We start from the raw sequence: 26989 nt of genomic DNA on the forward strand, positions 1-26989 counted from the left end.
TGCACACGTTGCGGATCCGCAGCAGATTGGCCGCTGCGGATTTGCAGCAGTTTTCCATGCGTTTACAGTACCATGTAAACCTATGGAAAACAAAATCAGCAGTGCACATGCTGCGGAAAAAATGCTCGGAAACGCTGCGTTGCTTATTCCGCAGAATGTCAATTCTTTGTGCGGATTCCGCAGCGGTTTACACCTGCTCCTCAATAGGAATCTGCATGTGTAAAACCGCAGGTGGAATCCGCACAAAAAACATGAAAAAAACGGCGATAATTCTGCACTGCGGATTTACCAAAATCAGTGCGGAAAAATCCGCACACCTTTCCACAACATGTGCACATACCCTTAACCATTTTTACATGATGTAGTCACTATTGACAGCAGCATCTAAGGGGTTAAACAGATGTGGTCGGTGCCAACACTGATCATGGCTGATGCAGCAAGTTGTCAGCTATAGTGTACACCCGAAAGATTGTCACCTGTATGGGGATGCTAGTCTCTTATATCTCAGGTCAGTAAAAAGACGGATTGGCTGTCATTAAGGGGCTAAGTAACACCCCCCCCCCCTAATTTTGAGGCAGATTGGCAGGGAGATCTATGTCCGGCCCATAGATCTTAACAGCTCATCTACATATTAAGAAAAACATGGATTTCTCTGGAATAACACATTGGATCACAGATATCAAGGTGTCATTTATTCAGCTTCCTATGACCTGCATGTCCATATAGATGGCTTAGGAGGGTTGATCCTACTGACAGATTCCCTTTAAACTCAATACTTTAGAAATCAGACATATCTGACTGTCACACTCCGTACCCGCATCATTCTTCATCTGTTACAGTGTTTTCCTTCATAAAGTGACACCATCATTAAAAAGTGCGTGCGGTAACTAGTATGTCCTGTGAACTATTCCTGGCACGTGTACAGTACAAATCATGGGCGATGAAGCAAGAGCCTTTCTTACATCTGCAGAGAGCTGCTTTGTGAAGTTACTGCCGAACACCACACTTTCCAGCGTCGGGACCGCCGACTCCTTGCTCTGGGCTGGAGCGTTCCTGTTTAGCCAAGTGTTCTTCATTGCACGGTGAAAGCTGGAGCACATAAATAATGTATTAGCGCTTCTACACTACATAGAAGTTATATAATACAGTAAAAAGACTAGAAGGACACCTGCTGATAATCTGAAGAAGAAATACAAACGGCAAAGAATCATCCCAACTCACCAGGCAGCAGCATGGCAATCTAGCAGTAATACACTATTTGGTGCTTTCAATATTTTACCTCCGCATAAAGGGTGTTATCGGGAATTGCCAAGGAACAGCTACTGCTTGCGGATTTCGAATGGGGATTTCTGGCTTTATGGAAATACAGCCTAACTATTGTGTAATGACAAAAGCTGTGATTTTCTTTATTACTACAATTCACCACTTTTAATAGCTGGATTTGTTCTTAGTCTCTGGAAGTAAGACTGTTCCCGTTTGCTAACATCGATTCAGTGAATTTGTATCTTCATGTCAGTCTTCTAAAGGTGGCCATACCCAGATATCATTTGGGCTTTTGACCTTTTGTCCTAACCTATGTTGTGTTCAGTTTTGGAAGAGTCAGTTAAACATGGATACACCTCTGGAGCCAGCTTATCCCCAGGGAGAACAAGAAGGGCATTTGAAGGGAATAGGTCACTAGATTTTTGCTATTCCTTCTGAGACCACCACGATTTAGAGACAGAGACCCTGATTGCAGCAATGTGTCACTTACTTTGCAGGTCGGAGTAGTTCTGATTAAAAACTGTTTTCTCTGCTGCAGATCCTCTGACCTTTCCCGGCGCCTGCACACTGCAGTACTTTGCTCTGTCCTCAACAGGGCAGACAAAGTAGGCCTGCGCAGGAGAGTACGCCTGCGCAGGAGCCGCAGCGTGAAGACCAGAAGAGGACGTCATCTGATGAAGATAGGAGGCGCCGGACCCAGACCGCAGCGGGAACGCCCCTGGGTGAGTATAATCTAACATCTTTTTCTCATCTTTCAGGATACATCGGGGGCTTATCTACAGCATTACAGACCCTGATGCCGGTGGGCTTACCTCACCCACGATTTTGGGGGTGACAGGTTCCCTTTAACGATTTGGTGCAACATAACTCTCAGATTTAAGGGCATTAAAAGTTTGAAAATTGATACATTTTCACAAAACTAAGATTTTTTCACAAATAAACGCAAGTCATATCAAAGAAATTTTACCACTGTCATGAAGTACAATATGTTACGAAAAAAACAGTCTCAGAATCAGTGGGATACGTTGAAGCCTTCCAGAGCTATGACCTCATAAAATGACACTGGTCAGAATTATAAAAATTGGCCTGGTCATGAAGGTGCAAACAGGCATGTGGGTGAAGGGGTTAAAAACGCTTTACTCTGCTGCAGATCAAACAGTTATAGGAATGCTCAGCTCAGTATAACCCGCCTCCACCACTGATGGGCAGGTTTCTATGTACACTGTGCATAGGCAGAAAACTGACAAAGGTGAGATCATGGTTGGACTACCTGGAGGCAGGTTTACTCGTCCTCTATTGACACTCTCCTTTGGATAACGCAGTGATTTTGTGAAAACTACAGCAAACAGCTCAGTAAGTGACACATTGCTGCAATTACAGTCTCTGTGTCCATATGCAGCTCTCAGATTAGGTAAGCAAAATCTGGTGACCGATTCCCTTTAAGCCACAAGACTGCAGGGAAAGGAGGGCACAAATATGTATCTTGTACAATGCACTCTGGTAGTAATTCATATACAGTGTTGGCAACTAGAAAATGAAGTAGAAAACTGCAATTACACATGTTTTGTTATACACATGTTTATTTGCTTTGTCTGCATTGGAACAACACAAAAAGAGAGAAAAAAAAAAAGTACATTGGACATAATTTCACACAAAACCCCCAAAATAGGCAGGACAAAATTGTTGGAACCTTTCCAAAATTGAGGGTAAACAACTCTGTTTCAAGCAAGTGATGTTCATTCAAAACTCACGTGTGGCAAGTAACAAGTGTGGGTAATATGAAAATCACACCAGAAACCAGATAAGGCTACATTCACATTTGCGTTGTTGTGTGTTGCGTCGGCGACGCATTGGCGACGCAACGCACAACGCATGCAAAACGCATGCAAAACGCATTGTTTTGTGACGCATGCGTCCTTTTTTTGCTTGATTTTGGACGCACAAAAAATGCAACTTGCTGCGTCCTCTGCGCCCTGACGCGTGCGCCGCAGTGACGCATGCGTCACAAAACGCAAGTGCAACGCATGTCCATGCGCCCCCATGTTAAATATAGGGGCGCATGACGCATGCGTCGCCGCAGCGGCGCCCGACGCTGCGTCGCACAACGCTAATGTGAACGTAGCCTAAAAAGGGGAGACATTGACTCAATCTTTGCATTGTGTCTCTGTGTGTGCCACACTAAGCATGGAGAACAGAAAGAGGAGACGAGAACAGTCTGAGGACTTGAAAACCAAAATTGTTGAAAAATATCAACAATCTCAAGGTTACAAGTCCATCTCTAGAGATCTTGACATCCTTTGTCCACAGTGCGGAAAATAATCAAAAGGTTTACAACCCATGGCACTGTAGCTAATATTCCTGGAGACGTGGATGACAAACAAAAATTGATGAAAGGTTGCAACACAGGAGAGTCCGGATGGTGGATAAGCCCTAGGTCATGGGTCTTCCTGCATGACATTGACCCCAAACATGCTCTAAAAAGCAGCCAGACATAGATGGAAACAAAGTGCTGGAGAGTTCTGAAGTGGCCAGCAATGACTATGGATCGAAATCCCAGAGAACACCTGTGGAGAGATCTTACAACAGCTGTTGGGAGAAGGTGTCCTTTACATATGAGAGACCTCGAGCAGTTTGCAAAAGAGTGGTCCAAAATACGGTACCTGTTAAGAGGTGTAAGGTGCTGATGGTTAAAGGAAGGGATTGATTGCAGTTATTTAATCCAAAGGGCGTGCAACCAAATGTTATTTGTGTTTGACACGCAGCAGCGATCAGGATCCCGCTGTGAGATCGCTGGTCGTTGCTGAAAGTCCAGAACTTTATTTCGTCGCTGGATCTCCCGCAGACATCGCTGAATCGGTGTGTGTGACACCGATCCAGCGATGTCTTCACTGGTAACCAGGGTAAACATCGGGTTACTAAGCGCAGGGCCGCGCTTAGTAACCCGATGTTTACCCTGGTTACCATTGTAAATGTAAAAAAAAACACTACATACTCACATTCCGGTGCCCGGCGTCCGCTTCCCTGCACTCCTCCTGCATCCTGTGTAAGTGCCGGCCGTAAAGCAGAGCGGTGACGTCACCGCTCTGCTCTGTGGGAGATGCCAGAGATGTTCGGCGCTGACACAGGATGCAGGAGGAGTGATGGGAAGCGGACGCCGGGCACCGGAATGTGAGTATGTGGTTTGTTTTTTTTTTACTTTTACAATGGTAACCAGGGTAAACATCGGGTTACTAAGCGCGGCCCTGCGCTTAGTAATCCAATGTTTACCCTGGTCACCAGGGGACTTCGGCATCGTTGGTCGCTGGAGAGCCGTCTGTGTGACAGCTCTCCAGCGACCACACAACGACTAAACAGCGACGCTGCAGCGATCCGCATCGTTGTCTGTATCGCTGCAGCGTCGCTTAGTGTGAAGGTACCTTTAGAGCGAGTAGGAACTGAAAAAAATGTCTCACATGATCATCATTACTTTTCGACACGTCAAATAACATCGCTTATATTCTTATAAAAGCCTCAACATCTCCTTAGCTTCCACCTGAATGTCCTTTTATGTTTTTATACATAAAAAATGGTTCATCACATTCACCTGATGAGCGGCTGATGCAACGCAACCAAGGATCCATGGACTACGATAGATATGACTGAGAGGTGAAAGTAATCGAACATTACATTAATGTGGTGATGAAGGCCTCTATGTAGGTTAAAGTGCAACTTTAAATTTCGACTGCTTATTAGTTGCAAGGCGTTGGGGTCATTTGGTCTGAAAAACAGAAAAGAAATAACGTTATTACTTAATCACATTGCTAAGACTTCTGTGTCTAAAAGGCATCTACTACCTCAAGTCTTTCAGTCTAGCATATTTTTTGGACTATAAGATGCACTTTTTTAGCAATAAAAACTCCTTATAAAAAGTGTTTTAGTCCAGAGGTAGCTTCCTGTGATGGAGAACGCTGGCACTGTGTCCTGCCGATCACAGAGAGCTGCTCTCCCTCCTCCTGCCCCACACTGATCTATATGATGGGTGCAGAGCAGGAGAGAAAGCTACCAGGATCTGAACAGAAGCTGCAGGAACTGAGCAGCAGAAGGACCTTCCACCAAAGTAACTCAAGGACCTTTCAGCTCATGTGACTGCTCACATGACCTTAAAGGTTCTTCAGTTAATCATAGGTTTTTCAGCTGCTCAGCTCACGCGGCTGCCATTCAAGTCCCATCAGGAACAGCAAGATGTGGTAATGAACAGTGTTTGGGTAAATATAAATGTATATGTAGAAGAGCTGTTTGTGCACATATGTGCATGTAGCAGAGCTGTGTGTGTGTGTGTGTGTGTGTGTGTGTGTGTGTGTGTGTGTGTGTGTGTGTGTGTGTGCAAATACACATACTGATAGGGATTAGGGATGTCCACAAAGAGAAAAGGTGGCAGTCACCCTCCAATTTAATGTAGCAGAGCAGTGTGTATGCAAATGTATGCATGTAGCATACTTGTGTGTGTGCGCAAATATTCATTTGCATGTGTGTAAATGTAGCAGAGCAGTGTATGTCTATAAATGTACATGTAGTGTGCATGAAGCAGAGCTGTGTGTATAACACACTACAGAGAGACATTAATAATAGATTTATTACTTCCATGTTCTACCTCAGTGCACTAACCCCGCAGCCAATTTCAGTTTCTGTTTTTTCCTCCCCTTCTTCCCAGAGCCATAACTGTATTATTTTTCTGTTCACGTAGACATATGAGGACTTTTTTTTGAGGGACAAGTTGTAATTTTGAATGAAACCATTCATTTTACCACAGTGTACTCGAAAACAAGAAAAAAAAAATTCCAAGTGTGGTGAAACTGTAAAAAAAAAACACAATTCTGACATTGTTTTTTTGGGACTTGTTTTTATGGTGTACATTTTATGGTAAAAAAATTACCATGTAATGTGATTCTCCTCATCAATACGATTACGACGATACCAAACATGTCCAGTTTTTTTTAGTTATTTTAGTGATGAAAAAAATATCAGAAGTCAATAAAAAAAGTTTTTGCTGTTTGATTTATTGTATAAAAACAAAACATTTTTGCTCGTGTCACCAATTTCTGAAGCCCTTAACTTTTTTTTAGTTTTCGGACAATGGTCGTGTGTTTGGGTTAGTTTTATTGCATGCAGAGCTTACATTTTTACTGACAACATTTTGTTGTATATGCGATATTATGATCTACTTTTATTGTTCTTTTTGTGAGTAATGTAGTGACTGCAACAGCTCACTTTCAAACATTTTATATCTTCAGAGATTGGACTTTTACAGGTGCAGTAGTACCAAAAAATTTTTAAATGTATTTTTTTTAAATGAGAAGAGGGGTGATTGAAACTTTATTATATTATTTAACTTTTAATGTTAAAACTTTTACATTTTTACTTTATGTTTTAGTCTCCTTCATTAGATTGCTTATACTATGTAGTATTCTAGTAAATAGTGAACTGGTCATTCTCCTACTAAGCTCAGCCCCAGGATGGGCTTCACAGGAGGAAGCCCAGCCTGTGGGTACCGTAAGAACTCATCAGTCCCCCACAATTGCATCATGATGTGCCAGTGGAAGCCGGTAACGCCACCCACCATTGATCACAATATAGAAATATTAGCTGTCAGAGATTGACAGTGCCTTTTAAACAGTTAAATATCAGCAGCGGGCACTCACTTCCACTGCAGCTATTACAGGCAGATGTCCACTATTTAACACAGCTGGAAAAAAAAAATCTTCCTGGTATAATGCGGGCTCAGTACCTGAGCCGGCTCCATTCACCCGCCACACCCACATGCTGTAAATTTAAGTTACTGTGTATGTTAGCCAATGAGTATAGGAAGCACATGGGTGTAACTTTTATTATAAGGTACTAGATATATGAAACTTGCATATCTTATGTTAATATAAACTCTCAAGATCTCATGTGCTTTAACAAGTATAAAATCCAGCAGATACCAGGGAACGCCTTTGTTAACGCACAAACGTAAAATCCATCATTCTGGAAAATAGACTCTTAAGAATATAAAGGTTACATCACTACTGGTTCTATCTTATTCCTGGAAAATGACATTTTGCAGGGTGATGGTGCCATACACATTGGACAGCGATCAGTCAATACGGAACTCTCCCGACTCCCCCTACACAGCCAACTCTGCACCATGAAGGGAGGCGGGTAAGCCGATGCCAAACTGCTCTGCCGGTTATCTCCCGCAGCAGTAATGGCTGACAATAATGGGTGTGGGGGCCTTAAGACATCTTGAGAACACTCCTGGTTCCTGTAACGCTCGGGTTTGTACTTACGAATAGTCTGTGTCTGTGAAATACAGGTCAATGGAAAGTTGAAACACCAGCTCATTCAACGTCTCCTCAATCTGTGGACAGGTACGATCCATTAGAAGAATGCAGTCACAGAAATATCCAGTCTCAATGTTCTGCACGTAAAATGGGACTTACCTTCCTTTCATCCAGAAGCATCTTAACCTTGAAGTTCATCACATCATTGACTGCTACCTCCTCATTTTTGTACAGAATTTGGAAAATTTTACTGCAGATGACAGTATCTTGCACAGAGGCTGGAAAGGCCAAGTCATCCCCTGAAAAGTAACAGTAATATATTTTTAGTTAAAATATTCAAAAAGCAATAAAAATGTGCAAAAGAAACATAACATGTCAGTTTTTACATGTTAACAGATACTATCTTATCCTGACGGGTCTTGTAGGATTCACAGCCGTTTCTGGCTGGTTACATGGCCTATTTGATATAGAATTCAAGGACATTATGACAAAGGAGATATAAAAGGCTTATAGATTTGTAATAAACAAAAGAAAGAAAATACTGTACCAGTAACTTTTTGATTCTGTATCAAAATGCCTCAAAGGCTAAGTTCACACTGCTGTTGGAGTAGGCCTGTCACCAGATTCCACAATTCACACTGCATCATTATATAGACCTGGTGAGACTAGTATATTTACTTGGAAAATCCACAGCAGAATGAGGGTATATTCCTAATACTAAAAAATGCATTTAATGAGTGCACCCAGGGAACATTCATTAGGGAGTAAACAGTCATTCTGTCTTAGATTTACAAAGTAAGAACACTAGCCTCATCAGGTCTAAAAGCTCTATAAAGTAATGTATACGATTTGTATTGGTAATTCTGCTGACATCTCAGTGAGTTCTATCAGACATAATTGTGTGATCCATTGTACGATGTACACTACAGAACTACAACAGCAGCAGCAGGGAGTAATGGGATGTGCAATGGCAAGCTATAGGTCAGCACATACGGGAGGGCTTTTATATTAAATGGATGAATGGGATATAGACAAGTGTGCCGTACAGAGAGGTATACAAGAGCTGCCTTACTAAATAACTGACAAACTTTTTGAGGGGCATTTGTACATTTAAGAGGTATGTTTATTTTAAAGCAAAGGGTAAATTACATCCATGAAAGCCCCGTGTCTATGATTCCACTCCTGGTTCCCCTACATGAGCTGAGCAGACTAAATACACTTTCTACATCATGGTTCTCACCTTTTCCTTTATTTATTTTTTTTTAGAATTCACGATCTATGACGTATATGTATGTCATGGGTCGTATACCCCCTTTGTTGCAGGTTCTGACGCCGAGCCTGCATTCTTTTCTGGCACATGACAGCTGATCTGATCAGAGGTCATGTGCCCCTAACAGCCGCATGTGGAATTGCGATCCATCTGCGGCTATTAATATGTTAAATGCCGCTGTCAATCTCTGACAGCGGCATTTAACTCGTGCTTAGGCCGAAGTCATACATGCAGCCGCACACGCTGGTCCTCAGTGCCGGCGGCAGTGCCGGGCATTGATGCGAGTTTATCGCATCACACTCGCAAGTGTGACCCCGGCATACCGAAAGCACGTCACTAATCCGTCCATTGGCACCCCTGTCACATGATCGCGAGTCGCCGATGGGTTGGCATGACACCCGGGGGTCTCCTGGAGGACCCTGTCCTCGTCATAGCAGATGATGATTTTTGCTACAAGTAGCAGGGCTGAAGCCCTGCTATTTGTAGCACAAGTGATCAGATGAGCATCTTTAAGCCTCCTAAGGAGACTACTACTACTGAAGTAAAAAAAAAAAAAAAGTTTTTAAAAAATATAAATTACTTTTTGTTTGCTGCCGCAGCATTGCAATAAAATGGTGATCAAAACATCACATTTACCCCAAAATGGTATCAATAAAAACGTCAGCTCGGTGTGCAAAAAATTAAGCCCTCACCCAGCCCCAGATCTCCAAAAATAGAGACGCTATGGATCGCCGAAAATGTTACTTTTTTTTTTCTTTTTTTATTTACAAATTTGGAATTTTTACCATATAAATAAAAAAGAAACTATACATGTTTGTTATCTATGAACTCAGAATGACCCGGAAAAATCACAATGGCTGGTCAGTTTTAGCCTTTAGTGAACATGGTAAAAAAAATCCAAAAAACAATTGTGAAATTGCACTTTTTCTTTGCAATTTCACCACACCATTTTTCAGTACACTATATGGCAGTGTTCCCCAACTCCGGTCCTCAAGAGCCACCAACAGGTCATATTTTGAGGATTTCCTTAGTATTGCACAGGTCACTGAATGCTTGCCTGTCCAGGTGATGCAATTATCACCTGTGCAATACTAAGGAAATCCTCAAAACATGACCTGTTGGTGGCTCCTGAGGACTGGACTTGGGGAACACTGCTATATGGTAAAATCAATGGTGTCACTTAAAAGTACAACTCGTCCTGCAAAAAACAAGAGCTCACACAGCCATACTGACGGAAAAATAGAAAAGGCATGACTCTGGGAAGAAGGGGTGCGAAAAACAAATGGAAAAATCCAAGGCCATGAAGGGGTTTTTAAAGGTAATCTAAAATATATAAATGTAATGGCGTTAATGAAAGCGGTACAGAAGAACAGTCCCGTCTCTACTCTGACACACCAAGTCTCTAATCAGGAACAGGGTTCTTGTTGATTGACCTGTATTATTCCAGATTTAGACAGAAGAAAAAGTTGAGGTTGAGTGGCGAGTCCACGTGTCTAGGAGATTATAGAAGAACAGCTTTACGAGAAGGTGTACGATTATATGGCATATCCCTATGGTTTTCAAATAAAGACTTTTACAACTGTCACAAATATGATGAACCACTGGTGCAGATCCTCACTGGTCTCCATTTACTTCCCTATCGCAGATCTCAGGTTACTCTACCTACATGACCGCTGCTGCCACCAATGGGGCTCAGAAATTATGGCTATGTGTACAGCATGAGCTCTGTGCTGCAAGTGATTGACTGCAGCAGTCACATGGACGGAAGGCACCTGAGCAGCTGCAGAAAAGCAACGAGGGGACAGCAGAGGTACTAAAAGTGTCGCAACCCAGGCTGAAATTGTTATATTTTTTAGCTATATTCCCTGCACATGGCCATAACACTGCCCAGTCCAAATTAGTTTGTGGATTAGGGCATCCATCGTTCTATGGGGCCCAGTCAAGGAGAAACAAAAACATGAAAGCATCTTGTTCCAGAGGTAATGAGGCTATACAGATGGTCACATGGCAGGACACAGAGAACAGCAGCGAGACATGGAGCCGCAGGGACTCGAACATCATTTTCGAGCATGCCGAAGACACTCGGTTAGCACATGAGTATGCTCGGATAACGCCTTATTTATCCGAGCACGATCGCTCATCACTACTTGTCCTCAATCATTATTTCATGTCCACATATAGCAGCAAAAAAAAAAAAAATTGCCAATTAAACATTATCCCGTTACTCTATGGATTTAATAGCAAGATGCAAGACCCGGAACTAAGCGAGTCTTCGTTGTCTGCTAAGCTGAACCATCACGCTGCATATTTGATGGCAAAATGCAGAACATAAGAATGTACGGCTTGCACAGAGCAGCATCCTGAATATATATTTCTTATGCTTGGGTGGCTGGGAGGCCGCATTTCAAAGCGGACAGCTCCTGCAGCTGCAAGGCATGTGCTGTCTATATTCTCGTAATTCCCTCATGTGATTATTATTAGTATTTAGAATAGAAAAGCCTTGGGTTCTGACAAAGCAATGAACCAGGCCAGAATCATTCAGCATCAATAATCATCAAATCTAGGCAAACCCGCTTATATCTGATGTGTACGTGCTTAGTGCTCCTGGGTGCTCCCAAGCTACACATTACTGCTCATACATGTCCGAAATAGAAGCAAGGACTAGTTGTGGGAAATATAAATGTCCTTCTATGTCAAACCTGTAATAGATGCCCAATTAAATATAATATTAGCGTAGCCGTGTCAAGGAAGAGAGGCTGCACGTGCTACAGGCTGATGTTATTCAGTGCGGAAAAGCCCAACATAACAGCCAAAGACTTAAAGACCAGGCATAAAAAAAACATGCCGGGTCCAATATCACTGTGGTTATATGGCAGCTCTAGATATTAATAGAACACGATTAGGATTTCCTCCCTATAGCTTAGCTGCACTGATTTTTTTGGAGTTTGGGGCATCATGTGGACCCTCTATGTGTGGACACTTATGAGTTGGAAGATACCACTAAGTGGGGGGGAAATGTCAGTGTGCAGCATGGAAACACAGCAGTCTCCACATGTAGTTATAGAAGAAGCCATATAGAATGGATCCAAAAGACAGACAGAAGCAGCAGCAGAGGTAAACTCTACCACCTCCTCTAGGATATGGCTGCTGAGGGAATCTATGGGGTATTGTCAAGGGGAAGATGAGAGACACCAGACCCCACAATGCAGACGAGCTGAAGGCTGCTATCAAAGCAACCTGGGCTTCCATAACACCTCAGCAGTGCCACAGGCTGATCGCCTCCATGCCACGCCGCACTGATGCAGTAATTGATGCCAAAGGAGCCCCGACCAAGTATTGAGTGCTTTTACTGAACATACATTTCAGTAGGCCAACATTTCGGATTTTAAAAAATCATTTTTCAAGCTGGTATTATAAAGTATTCTAATTTACTGAGATAATGACTTTTAGGTTTTCATTGGCTGTAAGCCACTATGCCACTATGTTTGTAATGACTATATTATATATGAGTTTCACTTTTTGTATTGAAGAACTAAAATAAATAATCTTTTTGATGGTATTCTAATTTTGTGAAAAGCACCTGTATTTATTATATTACTCACACATTTCATTTTTGTTTACATTTCAACGCAATATCGGTAAACGTTTAATTTAAAAAAATTTAAAAAAAGGAATAGAGAAATTACATAACACCATGTATCGCGAAAAAAAGACACAAATTATTTAACTCCATTAAAAGCACACGTACGACGAAACCACAGAATGAAGGGCCAGGTCAGGAAAAGGGGTAAATAACCTGGTCCTGATCTCGTTAAATAGATGTATGTGTGACATGTGGTGCTCGGCGCCCAATCAGCACTGGCGTCACTGTCTCCGCCTTCAGACAAACTGAACATGAAGAGGAAGATCAGCTGATCCCAGACTTCCTCTTCATGTTCAGTTTGTCCGAAGGCGGAGACAGTGACGCCAGTGCTGATTGGGCGCCGAGCACCACATGTCACAACACCGCATCACAGCCCCAGGGAGAGCGAGTGCAGAAACCGCGGGAACGGCGCCGGCATGGGAGGGGAGTATAGGCTTTATTATTTTACAAGCGCCAAGCGTGGGGTATGAGAGGGAGTTGTCCTAGTTGTGGACAACTTCTTTAACCCATTCAGAAAGAGGTTATGTCAGCAGAATGATTAGTGTGTGCCATAGGACCAGAGATATTCATGTGCGATAAAACATCAACTTACTAATAACATATACTGCATACATATAAGTATGTTTGATGGAGGGACACAGGGATAAGGCTACGTTCACATTTGCGCTGTGCGCCGCAGCGTCGGCGCCGCAACGCACAACGCAAACAAAAACGCAGCAAAACGCATGCACAATGCTGCGTTTTGCGCCGCATGCGTCCTTTTTTTCATTGATTTTGGACGCAGCAAAAATGCAACTTGCTGCGTCCTCTGCGCCCGGACGCGGGCGCCGCAGGTACAGCATGCGGCGCAAAACGCAAGTGCGACGCATGTCCATGCGCCCCCATGTTAAATATAGGGGCGCATGACACATGCGGCGACGCTGCGGCGCCCGACGCTGCGGCGCCGACCGCAAATGTGAACGTAGCCTAAGAGATCCAATATTTTCTGCTGTACTCCTTACAGTAAACATATGTATTTATATACAGCCAAAATGCAATGAACACATTAACTAAAAAAATAAATAAATCGGCTATGGAAAAATAATCTTTGCACTCACAATGGCAAGTAAAAAGCTCCACGCTTCCTGGGAGATAAAGTTGGTTAATGCTAGACGTGACTAACAATCCTGCAGCACTGGGGCATTGTATATGTAATCGTTTACTAGGTCGGTGTACTGTATAAAGGTATTATAAACCTATTCTAAGCAGCAGGAGACAAAGCGAACAAATAGCTATTATCCAATTTTACTGAAAAATCGACGGAAAAAATGTATTTCATAATAGACTAGATAAATGTAAGGCGATTGTATGCTGCACACAAACTGTGCCATTACATGTACCCACTGTCAGAAAAAGCCTCTCGTATTCTATAAAGATCCTTCGTACGCAAACAACCCCATTTAGTTACTCTTTAATCTGGGACAAAGCGGACTATGTTTTTACATAAATTCAGAATTTAAAAATGAAATGAACAATTGTACTTTATGAAGCTTATTTGTACCTCCTGTGACAGATCATGCAGAAATAAGAGGCGTAAACTGTAGACAAGTGAAGGGGGAATTGTCTCAGTTGACTCATTTCCAGCAATAGATACGTTATTAATGTAGATTTAATTCTGTTATTGAAGTGCTGGTCCAATTAACCGAAAAAAACATTATAAAATATAACTTTTATTAAGTTTAACAAAACAAATTTTTATATACCCATACCAAAGGTGAAAAGTGCAACATGCAAATAGGATATATATATAGGCTATGTTGTGAGGCGAAATTTTAACCCCGCGCGTTCCAATTCGCCAAACAATTTTGCCCCTATCTACATAATGGGGAAAAAGTGAAAGGAAAAGTGTTGGAGGCAAATTGACAGCTGCCAGATGTGAACAAGGGGGACTTAAAGAGTGAGAGCGATGGCGCCAAAGAGTATATACCGTACAGTTGCTAAGGTGGGGCCCCGACATGGGATACTCACCACACATGGGGATATGAACACACACACAAAATGCGCCACACACTACCACGTGCTTGAACACATATACCACCCTCAGCACACATTTCACCACACATACACCAACCTCGCCACAAAGTCGAAACACAACAGTCACCACTCAAAACTCACCACGCGCAAAACTCGCCACATGCAAAACTAGGCTCACGCAAAACTCGCCACACGTGCAAAACTCACCTCATGGAAAATTCGCCACACGCAAAACTTGCACACGTGGAAAAATTGCCACATTCACAAAAGTTTCAACACATGCAAAAGTTGCCTCACAAAACTTGCACATACTCAAAACGTACCACAAATGTACCATATAGGAAATACGGCAGCTGTCAGTCACATGACCTGTCTATTATGTGTATAAGTGAGCTATTATATACTGCCAGGGGGGAGGGTTTCCTGTTGGCTGGGGATTTATCAGGCTGCCAATTTAGCTTACAAATGCTGACGTAAAAATACTGACCAAATAACGTGTGAACGAGGTCTAATACAGGAGGAGATGACATACAGATATATACTATATACAGGAGGAGATGACATACAGGTATATACTAAATACAGGGGAGATGACACACACATATATACTATATACAGGGGAGATGACACACAGATATATACTATATACAGGAGGAGATGACATACAGGTATATACTAAATACAGGAGGAGACGACATACGGGTACATACTATATATAGGAGCAGCTAACACACAGGTAAATACTATATACAGGAGGAGATGACATACAGCAGGTATATACTATATACAGGAGGAGATGACATACAGGTATATACTATATACAGGGGAGATGACACACAGGTACATACTATATACAGGAGGAGATGACATACAGGTATATACTATATACAGGGGCGATGACACACAGGAACATACTATATACAGGAGGAGATGACATACAGGTATATACTATATACAGGGGAGATGACACACAGGTACATACTATATATAGGAGCAGATAACACACAGGTAAATACTATATACAGGAGGAGATGACTTACAGGTATATACTATATACAGGAGGAGATTACATACAGGTATATACTACATACAGGAGGAGATGACAGGTATATACTATATACAGGAGGAGATTACATTCAGGTATATACTATATAAAAGAGGAGATGACACAAGTATATACAGGAGGAGATGACATACAGCAGGTATATACTATATACAGGGGAGATGACATACAGGCATATACTATATACAGGAGGAGATGCCATACAGGTATATACTATATACAGGAGGAGATGACATACAGGTATATACTATATACAGGAGGAGATGACATACAGCAGGTATATACTATATACAGGGGAGATGACATACAGGCATATACTATATACAGGAGGAGATGACATACAGGTATATACTATATACAGGGGCGATGACACACAGGAACATACTATATACAGGAGGAGATGACATACAGGTATATACTATATACAGGAGGAGATTACATTCAGGTATATACTATATAAAAGAGGAGATGACACAAGTATATACAGGAGGAGATGACATACAGCAGGTATATACTATATACAGGGGAGATGACATACAGGCATATACTATATACAGGAGGAGATGCCATACAGGTATATACTATATACAGGAGGAGATGACATACAGGTATATACTATATACAGGAGGAGATGACATACAGGTATATACTATATACAGAAGAGATGACGTACAGGTATATACTATATACAGGAGGAGATGACATACAGGTATATAATATATACAGGGGAGAGGACACGAACATACTATATACAGGAGGAGATAACACACAGGTATATACTATATACAGGGGAGATGACACACAGGAACATACTATATACAGGAGGAGATGACACACAGGTATATACTAAATACAGGAGGAGATGACATACAGGTACATACTATATACAGAAGAGATGACATACAGGTATATACTATATATAGGAGGAGATGACATACAGCAGGTATATACTATTTACAGGGGAGATGACATACAGGTATATACTACAGTATATAGAGGGGAGATAACATACAGGTATATACTATATACAGGAGATGACATACAGGTGTATACTATATATAAGGGAGATGACAAACATGTATATACTGAGGGGAAAATGAGAGGTGTGAGGTGAAAATGAGAGGTGTGAGGTGAAAATGAGAGGTGTGAGGTGAAAATGAAAAGGTGTTAGTGCAAAATGAGAGGAGTGAGGGAAAATAGTGGAGTGTGATCAGAAAATGACAGATGTGAGGTCGAAATGACAAGTGTTAGGGGGAATGAGAGGAGTGAGGGGGAAAATAAGAGATGTGTGAGGGGGAAAATGAAAGATGTATGTATGTATGTATGTATGTATGTATGTATGTATGTATGTATGTATGTATGTATGTATGTGTATATATATATATATATATATATATATATATATATATATATATATATATATATATATATTCGGGCTAAACAAAAAGGATCAGAACAAGGGCTGGTATAGTATATGTAAACCTCACTCTATGTATCTCTGTCACAATGCAATGCAGTGGTATAATAGTTTACAACTGCTATGTATTTTTACATATCACCTGAAGTTGGCAAAGACGTAGAAGACGACTGTTAGCCCTAGAAAACACAATGCCCCATCAATAATATATAATTAATTGCCTAGGGTACCCAAAGCTTGCCCTATCTGGACAAATAAATAGATTGAAAGAACGTTACAGTGTCTACAATAGCTGGGCTTCAATGGTAGCCAGTCATACTGAGCCGATGTGGAGAAGGAGGTGTACCGGCCCCGAATGCCACCCTTGCTGTACACCTACCTATTTGCGGAGGTTGGCACCCTAAGAAGGCGAGAGAAGGAGCCCCCCGCTCGTGCGTCGACTGCCCCTATGCCCCTGAGATAACCCTTTGCCAGACGTATAATAGGGATCAGAGGGCCAGTTGGCCTGTATCTTCTGTTGGTAGTGTACTAAGCCATGGATGAGGGTCTGAGATGTTATACAGAGGCAAATCTTATAGGTAAAGGACAATAAGGGTATATGTGTCAAAGCGACAGAGCAAAAGAACAAACACACTTTCATGCATACTGTGTAAATGGTGAGCGCACAGTAGAATATAGCATTACTGTTACAGAAGATTACTAGGCACAGAATATTATGTAGGGCTAAACCCTGGCAAAAAAACAAGGACAAGATACACTAATAAACAATCTGCTAGTAAATATTAGTATAAGCACTAGACACACCAACAGCCGGTAAATACGCATAAGTCAACTGGCATACCCTAGAAAAAAATATAATTAATACTGATATCAAGGATAAAAGATCACAATTGATTGTCTATCTGTTTAGATGTGGTGGTGCAAGTAGAAGAAATAATGCCAGGTTCAATCTCGACGCGTTTCACCCATACTGGGTTCATCAGGTGATATCAAGATGTGGGCACACGGCAGAGGATTAGTGTTCTCATCTGTCCTCAGCGCCATCTACAGTGGTCTTTCAGACTTTTTTCTCAGATGCAGTTTACACACAATAGTGGTAATTGTTATACAGATCTTAAGGGTACAGCCAGTCGGTGCGAACAGCCATGTGCACAAACCCATCAGCTGCACTACCGCCGCACCATGTGGCCATACCCTAAAGCACGTCAGATGGGGCGATTTCTTTTTTATGCCAGATGAGACCAATTTTAATCAGACCAAGTAGCTACTTCCACATCAATTTAAATAGATGTTGTTCTGACTAGATAGAAATTGGTCATTAAAAAAAAAAAAAGCTCTGTGCTATCCGTTGGCTCATGTTAGCATATACAGCAGTAACACAGATAATCAGGAATGCTATAAGCACCGAGTATGTTTGTGATGGACACACAAATAGCAGAAAGCCTGAAGAATCACTACATAGTGTAACATGTACAAACCTGTGGCACGCAGAAGACTTGCTTCGATTTTGTGTGGAATTCGTGGTGGAATTTTCATAGATGCTCGGAGCTGGTAAAATCTATAAGACAAGAAGGTTAAAAGGGGTCTAAAGTTTTCATATTTCATGCTCATCAACTTGAGCTGGAGACAATAAAATCAGAGTTACTTATCCTCTGCAGCAATGCCTTTTTGTTGACATCGCGACTACAGCGCTGTGACTGCTGCAGCCAATCACTGAGCCCAGCGATAGACTGCCCCACATAACCACCTGTACTCTAACTCTGTCTCTGAGATTCGGCCTCATTCGGTCATCCATTTTTTACACTTTTGTGAAAAAAACAATTTCCATCAGAGTGCTGGATCAGATTTCATCAGTGTTCGTTCAGTGTGTGTTTTTACCATCAGTGATTTTCCCATATGCCAAAAAAAGGGGAAAATGTCAATTACAATGTTAAAAACAGACAGCACATGGATGCCAGTAGTGTGATTACTGGGATTTTTATGGATCTTTGGGCCTTGGATGATCTTGATCTGTCACTTGTGTGATTTTTTGGCAGACACACTGTACACAAAAAAACAAAAACATGGGAACAGCCCCATGCACTATTAAGGTACACATTATATCCGTGGAAAACAGAGATGAAACATACAAGTCTGTGAAAAACGCATGTCTGAACGAGGCCTTATTTACACTTATCCCCTCTTCCTATAAGAACCCATGCACACTCGGCAGAGAGTAGTCTGCCATCAGTCTCATAGAAGTGAATGAGACAATATGTGCACATCGGCTGCATTCATAAACTAGTCCTGAGAACTTACGAGGACTGTGGAGTCAGAGTCGGTGTCCATTTTGGTGGAGTCACAGTTGGAGTTGGTATAAAATGGACTGACTTGACTCCTAAAATATATAATAAATTGGGTTCAGTAGTACAATGCAGTATGTGCTGTATATGTTTTCATAAGAATTTGGGAAAGTTATCAAATGTCCTATAAGTCTGTTCTATTCCTGATCTAAGGGTCTCGGCTTTTAGTTGAGATGAATCTGTGCTGCACTTTACGCACATGCTCAGTAGTGACCAGTGCTGTGGGGTCAGGGAAATTGAGGAGTCAGAGTCGGTGGTTTGGCTTACCGACTCCAAAGCCCTGGTACTTACTTACCATAGAACTGGAGACAAGTTCTCTAAAACACGTGACAACTACTGTAATGTGACCGATGCAAGTTATGCCCATAGCAATGATCACATACGGTGATAATGGCACCATCACATTAGCTATGTCACAAAATGTAGAAATAGAAGCTCAGAAAAATACATTGGAAATCAAAGAGATTGGTGGGTCCTGTAAATGACAACTTTATTGCCTCTACACTAATCATCTTTTAATATAGCATGTTACTAGAAAATAGAAAACAAAACAGTATACATCATTCGCCAGACAGATTTTTGCGAGAGGTTTCCGCACAAGAGCCTACAGGCAGGGAAGGTGCCGCTGTGGGGAGGTGACTATGCACATGCACTGCCAATATATGGGATGGAACTGATGCAGACTAGAAAGCAGAACCAGAACAGTGCAGACTATTATTATGTACAGTTTTATTACCAGCCTAATAGAAAGGGAAATATTAGAACCGGAAATACCATACATGAGTTCTGAGTGTACTGCAAGGCTATGCTCACATAATGCTTTTTTTTTTTTTTTTTACAGTGCGTTTTTATCCTATTTAAAAGTTGCTTTATACAGTACCAGCAAAACCTCAGATTACAGAAATTTCATGCACCCAAAAACCGCAGGATGTCAATTCTTTCAACATTTGAGCAGCGTTTCGACCCATAGAAAAAAAATGATAAAATGAAAAAAACATTGCAAATAAATACAGCGAATGTTTTTGCTTCGTTCTTGCAGCACTTTTGGTGAGCAAAGCAAATTTTATTAAAACTTGTACTGAAGACAAAGCACCTGTAATCAGCACCCCAAAAACGCCGCAAAAACGGGTGTTTTGAAAGCAGCATTGGCTGCAGAGAAAAGCAGCAAAAACAATGTATGGGAACATAATCTAACAGCCCAGGGTGCAGACTGCAGACAATACTGAACATTACTAATGGGTGCTGTGCTCGCAAACCGTGACTAGGAAAGAATCCACCGCACTTCTCAAGCTTCACTAATACATAAGTCATCCAGCAGAAAAATGCGTGCTCAATATCTAAAATGCTAATAACCAGGTTATTAGCTGATCAAGTGTAAAGAAGAAATGGTCTGCAGCATAAAGATAGCAGATCAAGTGTAAGGAATTTATTTATTTTGCTCACTTATATAGCGCCATTAATTCCACAGCGCTTTACAATCATTATCATCACTGCCCCCATTGGGGCTCACAATCTAGAATCCCTATCAGTATGTCTTTGGAATGTGGGAGGAACCCGGAGAACCCGGAGGAAACCCACACAAACACGGGGAGAACATACAAACTCCTTGCAGATGTTGTCCAAGGTGGGATTTGAACCCAGGACTTCAGCGCTGCAAGGCTGCAGTACTAACCACTGAGCCACCGTGCAGAAATAATCTGCGGTATAAAGATTGCAGATCAAGTGTAAGGAAGAAATGATCTGTGGCATAAAGATGGCAGATCAAGTGTAAGGAAGAAATGATCTGCGGTATAAAGATAGCAGATCAAGTGTAAGGATGAAATGATCTGCGGTATAAAGATATGTAAGATAGCGCTTACTGAGTGTGTTGGGGGACACTAGTTTGGCAACGGGATATACGTAGACCAGCACGGTTTTTCACAACAAAACAGTCTATTTAATTTATTTACACGTAATGAACCACTTGAAGCCATGTTATATATCACAGGCTTAACACATACTCCACAGCACTTCATAGTAAATGACTTTAACTTGCAGACACTAAACATGCTGGACCTTACTTTGTCCAGTTGCCATGGGTGACCGCATGCCGCACAGTTCATTAGTTCATGGAGCACAATAAGCACCAACAGTCTGTGGAGGTACCTTATGGGAGCTCCTGCTCCACCCGCTGATGCCTTGTCCGTTCTCTCTTTTCCAGAGAAGCTGCTGAACTGGGATCACTGTCCCGGATAAGCCTTACTCACCAGGCCACCTGACAGTCCAGATCCTCAGACGGGCTGTAGCTCCCCCAATGCAGTGCCGCCACTGACTCTACTCACATGTGGCCTCTCCGTGCGCTCTACAGGACGTCCGTCCCAGCTGGGACCATCCAACACACAGGCCACTCAGTGCGCTATTTGAGGATCTGATCCTACTCCCAGGATCTCCCAACACACAAGTCTTCAGGTTCATGGCTTCTCAGTGCGCTATTCAGGGAGATATCACTCCCAACACATAGGCTTCCAGGACCTTGCACATGGACCATACAGATCTAAACATTCTCCCCCATGTGATCACACCATGGTCACATTATGTACTTGTAACCCCTCCCCTGGGTGTTAGGTGTGTGTGGTTAGTCCGACCCGCCCAGCTCTCAAACTAACCCTGTAAGCCTCCCTTTACAACTATACCAACACTTGTGGGACTACAGGTCCCAGAACAACAACATTACTGGCTTACAGCGCAGACTCCCTCTGCGACACATACCAGCCATTTACAATAATACCAGTCACTATCTCCTCATCACCATTACAGTTACGCCTCCATGCATATCCTGAGGAGCATACACAGCGCCCACTAGCTGCAGCATGGGTCACTGAATCACAGATAGCAAATCAAGAGTAAGGAAGAAATGATCTGCGGCATAGAGATAGCAGATCAAGTGTAAGAAAGAAATGATCTGCGGCATAAAGACAGCAGATCAAGCATAAGGAAGAAATGATCTGCAACATAAAGACAGGAGATCAAGTGTAAAGAAAAAAATCATCTGCAGCACTCACAATCTGCCAATTCAAGTCCTTTTTAGTTCATAAAACCCAGCAGATCTACAGGAGTGGGGCTCCACACTGACATAAGGCCACTTCTTGTGCATGCAGGTTTTCCCAGGCTATGTGCACACTTTGCAGAATCCATTGCGGATTTTTCCACGCGGATTCTGTAAAATCCGCAGGTATAACGCCCTGCGTTTTACCTGCGGATTCACCACGGATTTACTGCAGATTCAGTGCAGATTTTGTGCTGATTTCACCTGCGTTTTTACACCTGCGGATTCCTATTAAGGAACAGGTGTAAAACGCTGCGGAATCCGCACAAAGAATTGACATGCTGCGGAAAATAAACTGCAGCGTTTCCGAGCGGAATTTTCCGCAGCATGTGCACAGCGGATTTTGTTTTCCATAGGTTTACATGGTACTGTACAACGCATGGAAAACTGCTACGGATCCGCAGCCAAATCCACGTGTGCACAGACCCTCAAGGTCCCCAGGGCCACTTGACAGATAGTCTTTGTAATTATATATACAGACATTATTCATTTTTATTATTTAGTAAACATGCAAGTTATTTAGATTATTGTACATATTTATATTATGTTAAAATGTAAATTTACTATACTTACTAAATGTGCTTTTACCCTAACACTTGCCCAGCATCCAAATTAAAGCAGGGTTCCGTGTCACTGCTGGAAGGGAGGGGGTGAAACGGATATATTAAAAAAAAAAAAAAAGCTTCTGTGACTAGACACTGCTGTAAATGCACCCACTAGGGTTCTTGTCACTCCATCCTAAAGAGTCTACCAGAGCACAGATTGTCTGCTAGAAAGGACTACGCCATTTGTGTACAAGAGGACTCAGTACTACTGAGCATGCTTGACTACTGACACATAAGGTGAACCAAGGGGAATCAGGGGTCAAGCAACAGAACAGGAGCAGGTCATTTTTTTAAATGTTCTCAATTTACAAATGTCATTTTGCCTGATGTCACTGCCGTCATCATGTTGATTGACAGCTGGCTCAGCCTAACACAGCACATGATGTTAGCAGTGATGCCCGGTTGACAGAGTAGCACAAGAAAAGAAGTAACTGTTTAATTGACTTAACATCACAGGAAGCAGGAGAATCGCAGCCAGGAGGGGTCCGTGACCACTCTGAGCCAGGAAAGATCATCACACGTAAGAAAAGACAGAAAGTAAGAAACTACCGGTCGGTAAGTGCTTAGACCCATAGAAAAAAAAATGAGATCTCGGATAACCCCTTTAATTATTAGGTTTTCCTTCTCACAAGGAAAGAGGGGGGCCTAGTGAAGGCCATGATAATAGTTTACAAAGTGAAGAATTAGATATTTGCCTGAATATAGAAATCCTGCATATTAATAATTTATCAGCTGATTTTTCATTTACGTCCACGACAAATGTTCAACGACTGGATTCTAAAATGTATCTGTAATTCTATCTTTTCCTTCCTGACTAACTAACAGCGCACAACATAGCGTGCAGCCTGCTAAGATGAAAGCGGATACAAGAGGGCAAATAGCGAGCATTGCCGAGAGTCTTTCCAGCCAGCACCTCAGCATCCCACATGATACCCAGAATGAAGCTGTAATATTACACCTTCCCTGACATTTAACAGTTGGTTCATCATTTACAATAAGTAACAGAAAAACAATCTGCTGAAAATTACTCCACGGACAACTGTTTGGGCTCGGTCACAAAGCAAATACATCCAAGCTTTATATGTAGGGACTGCTTCATCTGCATGAGCAATCGGCTGCATGTTCTTTTTTTCAGATAACATTTTGGGGGTTTCATACCAATTACTACTTTTCTAGAACAATGGTCTAAAGTTAGGTACAGACCATAACTTAAATTTTCTGTAAAAAAAAAAAAAAAAAAAACCCAGCGGATCTATGGTAGATTTGAAGCCTCTGTCACTCCAGCTCCATTACACACCCATCACCCAGTCCTGCTTGACTGACAGCCCCTATGTTGTGTGACTTCAAGCAAACAAGAGAAAGCATCGCTGTGCGGGGAATAGGGCTGGAGTGACAAGAGCCTTCAGATCTACCATAGCTCTTCAGCCTCATTTGTACATCAATTTACAACGCCATTTTCTCAGTAACTGGGGAGCGGACTTGGCCATGGAAAATAAATAAAATATAAAGGAAACTTTTGTGCGTTCAGGACATATCTCAGACGCTTTCTAGCACACTGTTTGCTAAAGGATGCAGGTTGCTGGCTTGTGAACACACAGTGGTATTTACATAGTAAAAATAAAACTTCTGAATTAGCAGCACCGAACTAAAACTGCTTGTTCTATTAAATGAAAGAATAAAAGAACAGATTGCAGGAAACCATGAGAGCACAAGCATAGTAAACAACCTCCGTGACGTCTGCCAGCCAGAGAGCGGCCTGCTCACTCCTTCTATGTTGGGTACATACACGGACAGTCACTTAAGGACACCATGTATCTCACCCTTTTCACACCCATGGCTGTGGAGTCGGTAAGCTAAACCTAAAAGACTCAGACTCCACAGCCCTGTTCACATTTTGTGTAAAATGTAATCTGATCCACTTATACATTGTTGTAGGAGGTACGCATTAGATCCTTCAGATCATCCGTTCATGTGCAAAAATCTGCTGTCTTTAAAGGGAATCTGTCACCCCAAAATTCTCCTATAAGCTAAGGCCACCAGCATCAGCGGCTTATCTACAGCATTCTGTAATGCTGTAGATAAGTCCGCGATGTAACCTGAAAGATGAGAAAAAGAGGATAGATTATACTCACCCAGGGGCAGTCCGCTGTGGTTTGGTCCGATGGGCGTCGCGGTCCGTGGCCTCCCATCTTCTTACGATGACGTCCTCTTCTTCTCTTCACGCTGCGGCTCCAGCGCAGGCATACTTATCTGCCGTGTTGAGGGCAGAGCAAAGTACTGCAGTGCGCAGGTGCCGGGAAAGGTCAGAGAGGCCCAGCGCCTGCGCACTGTAGTACTTTGTTCTGCCCTCAACAGGGGAAATAAGTATGCCTGTGCCGGAGCTGCAGCGTGAAGAGAAGAAGAGGACGTCATCGTAAGAAGATGGGAGGCACCGGACCGGACCACGACGTCCATCGGACCAGACCACAGCGGGACCGCCCCTGGGCGAGTATAAGATAACCTGTTTTTCTTATCTTTCAGGATACATCGGGGGCTTATCTACAGCATTACAGAATGCATTACAGAATGCTGTAGATAAGCCCCTGATGCCGGTGGCCTTAGCTTATAGGAGAATTTTGGGGTGACAGATTCCCTTTAACAGTTGAAACAAAGTGGATTCTTGAAAAATCCTGACTGGAACTGTGGTTTCTGGTGCATTTTTTTTCCAATGGGGAGGCTGGAAAAAATGCATGTAAAAAAATACAATTCCATTTTTAAGTCTAGAATCCCAATGTTTCTGCTTAAAAAACAAACAAAAAACCACTGTATAACATCTGTACAGAAAAAGTTAAAAAAGGGAAAATTGCAATAATCAAATCAGATTTCTATTGCATCGTTTGCTGCAAACACCGGCAGGAAAGTGCATATATAAAATGTTTTTGCATGTGGGAACATGACCTAAGCTCTAAGGGTAGGTTCACACAGGAAGGAAATGTGAGAAAATTGGGAAGGAGAGTATACTGTTAGACAAATTGCCACTGTGTGGACCCAGCCTAATACTGCTCACTTCATTCTATTATTTCAAGGTAAAAACTAAATATCAGGACAAAGTCAGCAAGAAAAAATATATTGCAATAATTCTCTTCTGCAATCCTGTGTATTCCGAGACAATTATCCGGAGTATTGTTAACATTAGTAATTGGTAATATCCAGGATGTTTTACAGAATTACCGTATGTAAAATATGTATATATAAAAAGCAGACGAGAAAAAAAAGGAAGCAAACAAACAAGCACAGCGGTGCAGCAGCGGCGGGAGGTTTCCCCATTTAGCTTGTACTATATATGGCTCATGTTTCCCAATTACTAAATAAAGCCAATATATAACAAAGCAGGAATTAAACCAATGTATACATCACTGACTGCGGGACAAGTCCAGGATTACAACTCAATGGGAAACTGCATCTGTCCTTCTGCTGTAACACAAAGACTTTCTCCCCAGAAGTCCAGATAACAGACTGCAGATTTCATTTTCACTTGTATGAGGAACTTGCACTGATTTGGAAATAAAGGAACAAGGCACATCCGGTTCATTTGGGGTTTCTATTTTTAGGAGCACAAAAGATTTTACGCAGTGTCTTAAGAGCAGAAAATATGATTAAGTTAAGAAAAAAACATTACTTACCGTACTTTTCAGACTATAAGACGCACCTTAAATTTTCAGGAGGAAAATAGGGAAAAAATTAATGCTTCAAATGGGGTCCGTCTTACAGCTTATTGGGAGTGGGTGGGTATCGGCAGCACCGGTGGAGAAGGGTCACAGGGGGTGTTTGTGGTCCAGCAATGACCTGACGCCCAACCCAGACTGGTGTGGCGGGTTCGGTGGAAGGGGGCTTCACTGACATCTTGTGAAAGCCCAGAGCCCCCGCACATCCAGTGCTGCAATGCAGTGGCCTCTGGGATGGGAGTCAGATCATTGCCCTGCAGCGTCGGACCACTGAACTCCCCCTCT

General features: G+C 42.2%; 1 protein-coding gene across 4 annotated transcripts in view; it reads right to left on the bottom strand.

Moving 5' to 3' along the window:
* FAM135A (family with sequence similarity 135 member A) overlaps positions 1-26989 on the bottom strand; it is a 146749-nt gene that overhangs the window by 74295 nt on the left and 45465 nt on the right. For all 4 annotated transcript variants that reach the window (XM_077289955.1, XM_077289956.1, XM_077289957.1 and 1 more), the window contains exons 4-8: positions 18447-18526; positions 7722-7861; positions 7569-7639; positions 4847-5020; positions 963-1089 (exon numbers count right to left, since the gene is read on the bottom strand). In XM_077289955.1, the coding sequence (XP_077146070.1) occupies positions 963-1089; positions 4847-5020; positions 7569-7639; positions 7722-7861; positions 18447-18526 (592 nt within the window). The remainder of the gene's footprint in view (positions 1-962; positions 1090-4846; positions 5021-7568; positions 7640-7721; positions 7862-18446; positions 18527-26989) is intronic.

The sequence above is a fragment of the Ranitomeya variabilis genome, chromosome 2 (assembly GCF_051348905.1).
Source record: "Ranitomeya variabilis isolate aRanVar5 chromosome 2, aRanVar5.hap1, whole genome shotgun sequence".
NCBI classification, from domain to species: Eukaryota; Metazoa; Chordata; class Amphibia; order Anura; family Dendrobatidae; genus Ranitomeya; species Ranitomeya variabilis.